Genomic DNA, 14205 nt, shown 5'->3' on the forward strand with positions numbered 1-14205 from the left:
GCTAGGGTAGCTTTCCTGTCTCCTCGGGATAGTAGTCCTCTATTCTGCAATGGTCCTCTATTCTACAAGGGTTACTACCTTCTCTGATGGCTACAGGGTCCAAGCCAGAGGCAAGTTTTCAAGAGAAAGAGAATCATAGGATTTGAGTTAGAAGGGACTTTAGATATCTAGTTCAGGAACTCATAACCTGATATTTATGAACCCTTCTCAAGGCGTCCCTAGAGATTTTTCAATGGGTTTGTGAACTTGGATGGGATTAAAAATACATTTTTATTTCAATAAAATTGATTTTCTTTGTAATTCTATATATTTTACTGATTTGAAAACATTGATCTGAGAACACTTCACCAATTGATGTATGACACAAAATATGTTAAGAACCTCTGATCTATTGCAACTCCTTTATTTACAGATAAAGAAATTAAGGCCTAAAGAAGTTAAGTGACTTATCCAAGATCTCACAGGTGGTAAATAGAAGAGGAGCAGTAGATAGAGGGCTGGGCCTAGAGTCAGGAAGACCCAAGTTGAAATCTAACCTCAAATACTTCCTAGCTGAGTGACCTTGGGCAAGTCACTTAACCTCTGTTTATTCCATTATAAAATGGGGATACTAATAGAACTTCCCTCCCAGGAGTGTTGTGAGGATCAAATGAAATATTTCTTTAAAAAAAAGAGCACAGCACAGTGCCTAGCACATAGTAGGTACTATACAAATACTAATTGCATATCCCCTTTTTTCCCCAAAAGAATTATTCTTGGTATCTGGAATGGAGCAAGGCCGTGCCACCCACTGCGCTATGATGATGTCCATGGGGTGGTTGAGAGGTTATCCTGTAGCCCAGAATGCCCTCAAATGTCCATGGCTGAAAGCTAACCCCAGGAGTAAGTCATCCTTGTGGTGGTGTTCATTCAGAGCCTCAAGTCATGCGTCCCCATTGATATTCCTCTTTTCCCAGACCAAAGCAGAGTATGTAGTAATTCAAGTCAACCAAGCATTTAATTAAACACCATAGCGTGATAAATGGCGAGGAAAATGCCCTCAGACACAAAGGACATATTGGACCACGGATGAACACACCCTTAGGAAGAGTCAGAAGTCCATCATCAGGACCAGTCATGCTGTGCCCTAGCTAGAACCCTTCTTGATCCCAAAGTTATTTCTTGCTTCTTCCTTGAACAGTTTTAGATGTCCTTGTTCAGTCTTGTCTGACTCTTGGTTACCCCATCTGGGGTTTTCTTGGCAAAGATACTGGAGTGGTTTGCCATTTCCTTCTCTAGCTCATTTTACTAATGAGGAAACTTAGGCAAACAAGGTTCAGTGACTTGCCCAGGGTCCCACAGCTAGTAAGTGTCTGAGGTCAGATTTGAACTCAGGAAAATGAGTCTTCCTGCCTCCAGGCCTGGCACTCTATCCACTGGGGCCATCTAGCTGTCCCTATCCACTGTTCTAATGATACTATCCTTTTTGCTGCTTTCTCTCCAGGTCTGTCTATTGTTTGGGTTAGTGGAAAGAAAATTCCTTTATTGTCTAATTCATGCCACTGACCTCAATCTGGAAACAGGCAGATATGTCTTTATTTAGCAAGACTAGAGGCATAGATTGGCACTGCCCATCTTTGTCATATATTTCTGCATGAAATTGCTGTTCTGCCTACATTTCTGTTAAAGTCTGAGGCCTTTTTTTTTAGCATTTCATATTAGAAACACTTTTTTTCTTCTTCCCTACTAGCTGCCTGCTAACAGATCCAGCTCCTCCTCCAGCCCAAAGGACAGTCCGCCAACTCTCTCAATAGAAGCTGCAGCAGACAATTCTGTTGGGCTGAAGGGGAAGAAGGTAGCTCGAATAATGGGAAGGTCACAAGGGGGAGCACACACATTCTCTGGCACAGGAGAGATCCATGCTGTGTCAAATATAAGAGAGTAACAAGAGGAAGTCCTAAAATGTAACCCGGAGAATTTGTTTTGTTTAAGGTTTCTGATCTCTCAAATTTTTCATGCACATGACGATGTCAAACTTTCCAAAGATTACCTCAACTCATGGGAGATCAGAGGAGGAAGACACAGCTGGTGCAACTTTCTTATTTACAGATGAGCAAACTGAAGGCCTGAGAGGAGGGGTTTGCCCTGGTCCAACAGCTAGTTACTAGCAGAGTCACATCACTTAAAACATTCATTCCATTAGATTAATTAGACAGTAATTATTTCCCCACCCTGATCAACTTTTAAATCAGTTCTCACAACTTGTGCCAGCCAAAGATAGTATTGTGAAGACGGTGAAATTTTTCTTTGTTAACTTTGCAACGACCTTTCTCTATCCTTCTCATTTTCCTCCCACACTTCCATCCCTAGGCACTCATTGACTTTGACTCCTCACATAAACTCGCCCAGGGCCTACTTCCTTAGTCTGTATTGATATATTAAAATCAACCCTCACTTCTATCCAAATTTCCATTCTCACAAGGTTGGCTCTCTGGTATGTATCCTGAAGAAAAGGTGGAAGGGAGATTAGATAGCCAGACAGACAGATAGATAGATAGATAGAGCGAGAGATCAATAGAAAGAGAGATATAGATGTTTGTATGTATGTATATACATACATACTTAGAATATAATAGTGAAGTCATACCTTATAAAGTAAGAAATGATGGGTTATTTATCATAATGGTGAGTAGGATGAGATGCTTTTGAATAGAGGATCTTTTCCAGCACCCCTAATATCATCCTACAGAGTTACCAGCCTCCCTGTTAGGTGGATCTTGCTCAAAACCACTGACATAGCATTAATGTGAAATATTATCAGCAAAATGCATGATTTCCAAAATACCATATAACCACAAATGACAGTAGAATTATTAATATTGCAGATATGTCTATATAATTAATTAAATAACATTGTTTTCATCTGTTTAAGAAAGAATCAAGCTCCCTGATGTTTTGCTGAATCATATGGCTAAAAAAAATCTATTTGCCGTATTCATATATCAGAATAGATTTAGATATTAAAGCACAATAATAATCCTGATCTATAAATAGATAACAACTAGCAAGATATACTGGGTAATGCCTAGGAAGAAGTTATATAATATTAATTAGTTATGATTATTATTATATAAAACCCTTAAATGTAGACAGGGTTTTATTAAATATTTTCATAAACATTATCTCATTTGTTATTAAAATAGCTCTGTGAGATAGGCTGAGCTGTTATTAGTATCCCCATTTCACAGAAGGTCACAGGTTAAGTGATTTGCCCAGGATTATACCACCAGCAAAGCCCTAACTGCAGTAAGGTGAAGGGCTTTGCTTCAGGGCGAGCGATCTAGAGAATGCTGGATTTAGGACAGTATTTGCAGTTCTTGGTAGCTAGGTGGTACAGTGGATAGATAGCGTGCCAGGCCTGGAATAAGGAAGACTCTTTTTCCTGAATTCAAACCTGGCCTCTGACATTTACTAGCTGTGTGACCCTGGGCAGGTCATTGAACCCTGTTTGCCTCAGTTTGCTCCTCTATAAAGTGATCTGGAGAAGGAAATAAAAACCACTCCAATATCTTTGCCAAGAAAACCCCAAATGGGGCCACAAAGTGTAGGACGTGACTGAAACAACGAAACAACGAAACAACGATGTTGACGGTCTTTAGCAGGGTCGAAACAGCTAAGCACCTGGTAGGCAAGAATAGTTAGTGAAATGGAAAGCTGCCATGTGGCATGCCTCACAAAGTGCCTGGCACGTAATAGGTGCTTGATTATGATCCTGTGATAGCCTTGGCCTTGTGACAGAGGCCCAAAGTCTTTGTTTTCCTCCTTGTAAACATACATAAATATATGGACGTTTGGACATATGTGAAAGAAAAATGAAAAAGTTTTGTTGTTTGTTTTTAACGTGTGCACACACACACACACACACACACACACACACAGAGTAGTTAAATACAAGGTAGTCTGGGAGAGAAGAGACAAAGATGGCTTAATGCCATCTTCTGATTCTAGATATTTGTTCCGACACACCAGACTTCAGGAAAAAATGTATCAGTGGAAATCTTGACACAGCCATTCTATAGAAATACCCCACCCACTGCACCCCCGAGCAAAAGAACCAACTGGACAGCATAGTAGCAATCAAATTACTCAGAATTTAACTACAAAGAACAGTCTGGTTTCTAGTCATTCCATAACAGAGACTCTCTTGGCTTTGACACGGATGTATTACAAATGAATCTTTTAAGAACCATGTCAACCAGGGTTTGATGTCTTACATCTTATAACACAAATTAGATTTTCTTAGGAACACTGGAACATTTATTTTCTCTTTTCTCCATGGAAATAAACACAAAATTTTCAATTTCAGCCAGACTGTTTTGGCTTCACTTGGGTGGTTAAAGGTAAAAAGAGGGTAGTGGTGTTAAGGACTACAATTGAAAAGCAAGGAGGTGATGATAGTGCTTTGTAATATTGTTTAATAATGTGTAAACATTCCTCCTCCTCCTCCTTCTCTCTCTCTCTCTCTCTCTCTCTCTCTCTCTCTCCCCCCTGCTTTCTTTCTCCCCCCCCCCCGTCTCTCTTGTAATCCTACGGTTCTTTGGACGACTTGGTCAAAGAACTGTTTACCCTTCTTGAGGATACAAGCCACCCTGAGCTCAGGGCAAAAGTGATAACTGGCATCTGTTATTCAGTTCTTTCAAAAGCAATAAGTTTAATGACAACAGCGAAGGTGATAACTGAAGCAGCATTTTGGTAGGTCCTCAAGGAATCTGAGGACTGTGTCTATGAACCCAAACTGATCAGAAGAGGCATTGCCTGCACAGCTCTGTTGGGTGAACTTGTTAGGACTTAAATGGGTTATTTTGTTCAGGGAGTTTCCTACTCCCCACTCCCACTGCACCCCCTCCCACCTGAATTGACTGAGCTTCCTTTTTATTGTTTTAAATTAAATGTTTTATTGAAAATTTAATACTGAAAATCAATATAGCCACTTAAGTTTAACACATTAACATTTAAAATAATTTCAGCTAATAAAATATTTTTTTCTTTTCCTCTGTATTTTACTACTCACCAGTCCAGATTAACACCCACCCCCAATTTGAAACATTTCCTTATAATAAATTTGTATAGTCAGACAAAACATGTCAACACATTGGCCATGATCAAATCAATTCAACAAATATCTAATAAGTCCCTACTCTGTGCCCAGCTGTGCTCCACAACCATTTATAAACTCCCTGTCATGTAGCAGGTGCTATGCTTGGCTCTGGGAATAAAATGACAAAAATATCAAATAGTATCTCTGCTCAAGGGCATTCTATACTTTAGCCTATTTGAGTGAGGAATAAGAGCCATTTACCATATTCATGTGCAGACATAAGTACATACATAATATATTCAAGGCAAATACAAAGTAATTTCATCAGGGAAGGAGAAGCTAAACAGTCAAAGTGCAACTGAGATATCATCCCCAGACTCCTAGCTCCTGGAACAATACTTTTTACCCTATGCTATGCTAGGACCTCTCAGTACCTTCAGCTATTTGACTCCTCTGTGATTGTGTTTGTTTGGGGCCATGAAAGCATTTTAATGGCGTTCTAATTAATCAGTAAACATTTATTAAGAACATACTATTTATTTCCCAGACACGTATCTTCAGCATAATAGAATATCCCATGCTCTCAAGGAACTCACACTCTAACATGAAAGGCATGTGTATATGCATAACTTTACATAGGATTTATATGAATACTAAGTAGTTTGGGGAGGGACAAAACTCAGAAACCAGCAATGGACTATAACATGTACAGAGCAGCAAATAGGTCAGTGTGAAAGGTTGACAAGATGAGCAGCCATCCTAAATCTCAAAAAGCCCCCAGAGATGGACACAGGTATCACACAAGCCGCTATGTGGCACTCAGGACCAGGAGCTCAGAGATCTGAGTTCTTATCTCAGCTCTTCCATTTACCAATTATATGACTAGAGGAATGTGACTTCACCTTTTGGCAATATTCATTTCCCCATATTTGGGTTACATGAGCTTTGAATTTTCTTCCATACTTAAAATTTTATGAATCTCCAGCAGAATAAGGTTTCAGTTCATGAAGAATCAAGATGTACATTAAAAAAAAAAAGGTTACAAGCACTTCAGGGAGGGGAAAAAAAAGTGCTACATAAACGCAGATCAGAAATAAGACTTGAAATTATAGTCTACCAGAGGTGGGGAGCAGTGTGGTGTGGGGGTGGTGGGGGTAGATTTCTTTCTAATACAAATCCTTGGCTGTAGCAATCAAGTGCTGTGATTTCAAGAAGCAGACATAACCACAGCTTCCTTAAGAGAGCTATGGGGTTCACTGGATAATGTACAAACTACATGGACATAAAAGAAGGGAACAAGCTATGTGCAATGTTGTCATGCTGCCATCCCAAATCATTCTTTGGCACCATGCCTTAAATATACTAAGCCTTTAATAAATGCTTATGGATTTGCCTTGATGGCTTTGGACTGATCCAGGGAAATGAAGATGCATGAATTCCAGGCACATGGATGGATTCAGCCCACCAGCTGGTCCCGGAGTTGGGGATGGGAGGTTTGGTGGGTTTTACACTAGGGTTGTTAAAGGGATTCAGATGATGTTATCTAAGAACAGCACACTCCAGTTACCTTTTAATATTCCAATAAAGAGATGGGTAGATAAGCCTAGCTTGAGATTTGTAGAATTCCTTTGAGGTCAGCGGCTCAATTTATGAATGTTCCTCATTACCTCTAGCTCTGTTTCTGGCTTCATATCCCCCATCTCTCTTCTTCTTCTGTCTTAAAGGGGATGATCTAACTGGCTTGTACCAATGGCCAATGTATATTATATCACTGATCCTGATGGTGCTAGGTGGTAGCATCAAATATTCTAATTCTTATGATTATTTCATTCCCCATAATTCTTACAAAGCTTGTCAGGCTGACATGATCTCTCAAATAGCTTGACAGCACAGTGACATGTGGTATGTAAGGTGGATTTTGTTAGTCTTTTTTAGATAATAGTTCCCAGGATCATAGATACTAGTTCCCAGGATTTCACATTGTAAACAATTTCTACTGTGACTGCACAGTGAGATATAATAATGAGATAATATAAACATCTGTGCTTGAGTTGTAAACACCAATTGTGGTTGGGCTATGCTAATTAACCATGATACTGCTTAAGTTAATGTAAACTTGTGAGGCTATTGCTGGCAAATTGCCTTTTTCATGTGTTCCTCTATAAATCAAGTGAGCATTGGTCAATAAGGGGGCAATGTGCCAGCTGAATTTTGTATGTGTGCCTTGACCTGCCCCCATCAAGGCTTGGGGGGAATATGCTAGCTAGAATACTGTGAGTATCCGTTGACCCCCATCAAGACTTAGGAGAATGTTATAGGAGTTGGAGCTCCTACACTCTGTATGTTCTCACCCACTCCTATGAGAAGAGTAATTAGAGGATCCTGTAGGAGTTGGTGCTCCCATTATCAGCAACGCCATTGAGAATAATATAATAAATTAAATAACCCCTCAATATGTCTCCATTCCTGTCCTTCTGGCTGCCCAGATCAAGAGTGAACCTGCTAGAGGCCAGAGCCCAAAAGCTTCAGTGTCTACTGTGTCCCTATAACGTATTCTCTGTTTACCTAGCGGTGGCTTCACACGCATTTTAAAAATACACAATAGTAGTTGTCCTGAGAAGAGGCAGATGTAATGTAGTGAAGAGAGCAATGATTTTAATATTAGGGTTCAACTCCAGGTCAGTGCTGTGATACAAACTCAGTCTTTCAATTCTAAATTAATTGATTTTCCTAAGGAAAACTGAGACACAGAGAGGCTTGGTATCTTGTTCAAAGTCACACAGCTGATAAGTAAAATTAGAACAGCAACACTTCATAGGATCAGAAGGAAGATCAAGTGAAATAATCTATATACAGGTGTTCAATAAGCTCCAAAGTACTATATGTTAATAACAAAAGACATTAATATTTTACTTTAAAGTTTGCAAAGTATTTTACTTGCATTGACCCATGCAATCCAGTGAGGCAGGTACTATTATATCCATTTCAAAGATTAAAAAACTAGAGGACAGAGAATTTAGGTGAGTTATCCATGATCACACAGTTAGTGTTAGAGGTGAGATTTTGACCCAGTCCCTCTGACTTTAAATCCAACTAACTGTCTACTCCACTACAAAACCTCAATATAAATGCATTCAGGTTGTGTAGTAATTACCATGAAAGTACACCTGTAATGTTCTTATTCTTTGATTTTCTTGTGGACCATTTCCAAGAATACCATATGTAAGGTTGGCTCTAGTGACAATCAACATTACTAGTTGATTCAACAAAATTAAAAAGAAAATCACCTAGATGAACTGTTTAATGTTGTGTATTCAAAATTATCCATGGGTTGATGACACCTTCCCATTTTTCAAACTGTGGTTTGCATATAGGCATAACTTGGTGGCATACCTCTCATCCAGGATCCGACATTGTGTCACTGTACATACTTCCTCCACAACTGCGGATTGTCCCCCATTGTCTAAGGCCTACTTTTCTATTCCAATACAGTCCAATCAACATTCACAAAGCACCTGCTATGGGCCAGGCACTGTGCGAAAGAAAGAAAGAAAGAAAGAAAGAAAGAAAGAAAGAAAGAAAGAAAGAAAGAAAGAAAGAAAGGAAGGAAGGAAGGAAGGAAGGAAGGAAGGAAGGAAGGAAGGAAGGAAGGAAGGAAGGAAGGAAAAAAAGAAAGAAAGCCTCTGCCCTCAACCTGCTTACGATCTAAAGGAAGAAACAACACGCAAAAGGAGGCAGGAAAGTGGGGAGCAGAGTATGGAACAGCAGAGGTTATCTTGTTCTGTAGAGCTGAAACCAGGAAGGGCAACAGATACAAAGTATAGTGATCTTTAAGTCCAGTGTTTGCCTTCTATAAAGGAACGCTTTGAGAGAAATTCACTATTCTTTCCTGAAGCCTTCAAAACAGAGAGAAGAGGCTAAGCTATGATCCACTAAAAGTTCACCACTGCTGTGAATAGTGTGTCAAAATTAGCATGAGGAAAAAAACATGTCAGGATCTTCTAGTCATTTTTAAAATAAAGAGACACAGAGATTGAGAGTCAAAAATGGAGACTCTTTTCCAAGAGATATTTAATAAACATTGTACTTTTAAATTCTGTACTCAAACTGAAATGTATTAATGTTATTTTTGTGAATGACTTTCTTTGAGGAAATTGATTTCTCTGTGGTCTTGCATCTTATTTGCTTCATAATTCACCACCATTAGTGTTAATAATGCCAATAAATACTGGATTTTGAATTTAGAGAAAAATCTTTCCAAAATGAATGACTTTTTTCTCTGAATGCTGCACAGAAACTGATGAATGAAGATATCAAACAGCTGCCCCTTGTCTGGGCTCTTGCTTTTTATCTGCTAAAGGCAATTTTTCTGACAAAGGAGAGAGGAAAATATATTTCTGACTGCAATGATAGCTACAAAAGAATAATTTTGTTTTATCTTTAGTGATTGCAAAACTTAAAGTAAGCAAACACTTATATGTGAAGTCCTCATAAATGAACCTAAGTACAGCTCTCTATAAGGGGTGGGTGTGTGTGTGTGTGTGTGTGTGTGTGTGTGTAGCATGGAAGAAGTTAATACACACAGAGTTTTTGAAGTGGTTTTATGGGAAAGTCAATTTAGGCAAAGTTTTTCAGAGTTTTACAGTAGTAAAAACTAATAACAGATCAGACCTTGTCCCCTTTATCTATGGATGACTTTGGTAGGGCAAAAAATACTGTGTGTGTGTGTCATGTGTGTTTGTATGCATGTATATAAATACAGATAGGCATTACATACACATGCACATATATACCCACATATGTTATATAAATGAATATATGCATTATATGTGTGTACATACATATATGTATTATATATGCATATGTATGGATTACATAAAAATATTAGTATCTAGCCATCCTTGAAATACTTGAATAGAAGAAAATATTTCTCATCCCCCCCAAAAAGAACCCTTTTCTAGACTACTTAGATAAACACATACACACATACAATCTCTCTCTCTCTCTCTCCCTCTCCGGTTCCATTGTTGCATTTCCTTGAGTGGAATCCATATCAATGAAGTGAGTCACATCAGTACCCTGATCTAAATCTATTTATCACCATAATGCAGATTAGTAAGTAGTGAACACATGATAATGATCTAAGACAGCTTACAGATTTTCCCTTAGGCACAAAGGCCAAATACACACACACACACACACACACACACACACACACACACACACACAGAGTTGCTATTTCTTTTCTCAAAGAGGTATATAGAATAGGCAGTAACTTTAAATACTGATATGGGGGAGGGGAATCCCCTCCCATTTAGGTCAGGAAAGGAGTATTGTTTTTTGTTTGTTTGTTTTCCTTTGCTGTGAAAGCAGCTGATTCAAGTTCTGTGAAATGTATTTTGTGACATTTGGCTGAGGTTTGCTATAAAATCGTGCTGATGTTAATACATTTAAGTAATGCATGTGAAGTAGATACTCAGGTCATATTATCCCCTTTTTCCAGACAAGGGAATGAAGCACCCACAGACAGGTAATGATGCCAGAGGTGGGATTTGAGCACGTCTCCTATCTCCACATCCTTGTCTATTTCCACTTCTATAGAACATTGTGTGTCCTCTCAATTGAACCACAAGGAACAGTTGCAGAACAAGATTTTTTTTCTTTTTCTTTTTTGTTAACCATCAAATGTACTCAAAATCCAGTGAGGCTTCAATTACTAAAGAAAATGCATCATCAGCAGAGCGTGCCTCCTCTAAACATGATCTTGTGTTTGTTATGCACATGTTATGCATATATGGTAGAATGTAAGCTCCTTGAGGGCAGGAATGATTTCATTTTGGTCTTTGTCTCCCTGGGGCCTATAACATAAAAGACACTTATTTAATGGTTAGTGGTTGATTGAATGATTGATCACTGCAGTAGTACCTCTTACCTTTACCCGTGTGTGATTTGGTTCAAAATCTCAAAGACTAATTGGGACATTGACATCTTGCTCTTTAATACGATATGGCTCTTCTAATGCCTAAAATTGCTTCATCCAATGGGGGAAGAGAAGGTGGCACAGCATGGCATTTATGTGTATTTGTGATAAAGCCCACTGTTAGATGTAACAGCTAAGACACAGGAGAAATTTAAATTGGTTTAAATCTTAAGGAATCTATTTTCTTTAATTGCCATTTGAGACCTATAGAGAATGATGCTATAAAACCAAATCTAAGATAACTTGTATGAGACTTTGAAATGACAGACACCACTTAGGTTGACTTAATCTGAAATGAACCCAAATTAGTGCAAATATATTTTCCAAGGAAAGATAGTTATTCTATGTGTATCAATGAGACATGGTCACGTAGTGATGTAATAATATATTCTGACAACTCAAGCTGTCTCTGAGGTGAATGCTAATCAATTACCACCCAGATCAGTGCCACAACATAAGTTGTAAATAGGGGATTCTCAAATCTGGGAATGGGGTGACTATTTCAGAAGAGGGTGAGTGAGCCCCAAAGTCCAGTGTCTTGAGATAATAATGTTGTGGAGCTGAGGATTTCTTGAACAAGAATCCACTATTTTCTAAAAATTAGCAAATTTGCTTTAAAGAATAGCACATGTATATACTCATGCATGCAAAAAGCCTACCTCTTCTATTACTTCTGAAAGATAAATCTTCTCTACCTAACACCTCCCTTTTCTCTCACATGCCCAACTTCTAGCTGTCAAATAAAAGTGCCATCAGGCTTGTTCTAGTTCATTCCAAAGGCCCAAAGTAAACAGTGTGTAGAAGTTGAAAAATGGTAGATTTAGGATTGGTATAAAGAAAAACAATTTTCACGATGAGGATTATGTGGATGTGAAACAAGTTGCTTCATGAGGATGTGGACTCCCTCTCCTTAGAAGCCTTCAAGTTGTGCATGGCTTGATGGCCACTTTTCAAGTAAGTAGAAGAGGGAATTTTGTTACAGGGATGGTTGGCCTAAAAAAAAAAACCAAAAACAGTACTTCTTAAGCTGTGAGTCGAGAAAAATTTGGCAACAGAAAAAGGTTTCTGAATGCGCAACAAACAAAAGTTAATTAAAAGTCAAACGTGTAATGAATTTGGGGTGTTTTTGGTAGCGCTTGCCCGAGCTGCATCATCCAAATTTACGGTAGCCTTGGTTCTGAACACAAAGCATGTGCATGTTGCACTGCGCATGTCCTCAGGCCACGCAATGCCAGTGAATGCTGCTGAAAGGCTAAAAGAAGTCACTAGTGCAAAAAGGTTAAGAAGCCCTGATCTAGATGGTGCTGAAGTCTCTTTCAACTTAGGAATCGTGTCTTTTGGGGCATGATAGTTGTATTTTACCTTTGTAAATGGGGACATAGCACTAGGTGATTTTTTTTCTGTCTTGCTTTTCTTTTTCAGGCCCTGCTGCAAAAAAGAAGTACGTCAGTTATAATAACCTGGTAATCTAACCTGTCCCATCTGAAGTAAGGGAGGAGGTTGGAGATCTTCAGTTATTCAGTCACCCAACCTGGCACAGGACTCTTCCTGTCCTGCCGCATACCATCTTTGGAGGAGTTTAACGGCCAGGCAGTTACTGGAGACCAATGTTAGAGGATCCAAGTATCCTAAACAGCTGCTTCTGAAATATCCTTAATTTATCTTGGCTTAATAAGTCCCTGGCATCAGCACTGCCATTCGGCTGTGATCTTGGGCCTTCTTCATGCCTGGAGGTATGGAACTCAAGTCCCAGGCTCCTTATGGGTGAACTGCGTAGAGCAGCAGTGACTTTCCAGGGGCAAATCTGTCTTTCTATGTATGTATTTCCAGACTGCAAGGTTTTGAAACTTTCTGTATAGTTTGTGAGGATTTTTTGCACATTGCCATCTAATGTTGTATCCAAGTTCACTGTTTGTTTTGAATGCCCAGTTCTCTCAGAGCCCTACTCTCTCAGATGACAGATTATTGGAAACAAACAACAACAACGACAAAATCTCGGCAGACAAAAACTATATCTGTACATTACTGTAAAATTATTATTATTGTACCACAGCAGATCATATATGTTATTTTTTTTAAGAAAAAAAAAGATATTTAAAGACCAAAAACTGTGCTGAGAAAGTATGCCCCACCTATCTATCTTCAGTGTGATAGGCTGTAAGGATGGAAAAAAAAAAGATTGGCAAACTTGAATCGAGGTCTTGATATTTGGAATGCATGCCAGTAATGTATCTTACAGTACATGTTCAAAATTTATGTTTGATATTTGTATTTGTGTTTGATTTTGTTACTTTATTTAGGATATATGAATATTTTGCAATAATTTTAATAGTTAAGGTATTTGGAAGAAAGACTATGGCTTTTCATGTCTTGAGGTTTTGTTGATGCCCCTCTATGACTGACCAGTGTGATAAGAACTTAAAAAAAAAAGCATGTATGTTTTTTACTGTTTGTAAGAAGTAATTTCGTTAATCTTGCTGCTTATGTGCCAATTTAGTGGATCACCCCGTGCCGCGAAACTCCCCCCTTTCCATTCTCTTTCAAATCTGTGATATTGTCCAAGAATGTATCAATAAAAGACTTTGGTTAACTTTTTTATTCACTGCAACAAATATTTTCAGTTCTTTCCCCCCTCTTAGTTAGAGTGTATTTCATGAAGATCTCAGCTAAGCGACCTGTGCAGAAATAAGGTCAAACTTCTTGAAGCTTTTTAAAGACATGAAATCTAGCAGCAAAAGCTCACTTATCTAGAGATCAGACTTCTGACACCTTCGAAGATTTAGATCTTTTGAAACTGGAGTAAGTGAAGACCTCTGAGGATGGGCAAATAATGGCCACAGTGCTCATTCAAGTATTGTGCTAAGCTCCCAGGAACTTACCCAGAAAATAGCATTTGAAATGAAGCAGCTCATTAGAAGCCAGAGACCTTACTAGCAAAAAGAGACTTTTGACAGAGAGAGGAAACACAACAAATGTGTATGAAAGCTCAGTGAAAGGACAAATATCCTTCCATACCTCAGTAGTGGCCAAGGGTCTCACTATATAATCATGAGTATTCTAATCAATCAGTCACTCAACAAATGTTATTAAGTGACTAGTAAACCATAGGAGAAATGGCATGGGGATAGGTAAATAATTCAAAATAGAG

The 14205-nt window shown here is 38.6% G+C and overlaps 1 protein-coding gene across 1 annotated transcript in view; it reads left to right on the top strand.

The window, feature by feature from the left end:
• GRM7 (glutamate metabotropic receptor 7) overlaps positions 1 to 13655 on the top strand; it is a 960751-nt gene extending 947096 nt beyond the window's left edge. The window contains 1 exon segment of the mRNA XM_020973801.2: positions 12480 to 13655. Coding sequence (XP_020829460.2) covers positions 12480 to 12529 — 50 coding nt within the window. The 3' untranslated portion in view covers positions 12530 to 13655.
• Positions 13656 to 14205: the final 550 nt, after the last annotated feature.

The sequence above is a fragment of the Phascolarctos cinereus genome, unplaced genomic scaffold, assembly GCF_003287225.1.
Source record: "Phascolarctos cinereus isolate Bilbo 61053 unplaced genomic scaffold, phaCin_HiC Scaffold_4;HRSCAF=312, whole genome shotgun sequence".
Lineage (NCBI taxonomy): Eukaryota > Metazoa > Chordata > Mammalia > Diprotodontia > Phascolarctidae > Phascolarctos > Phascolarctos cinereus.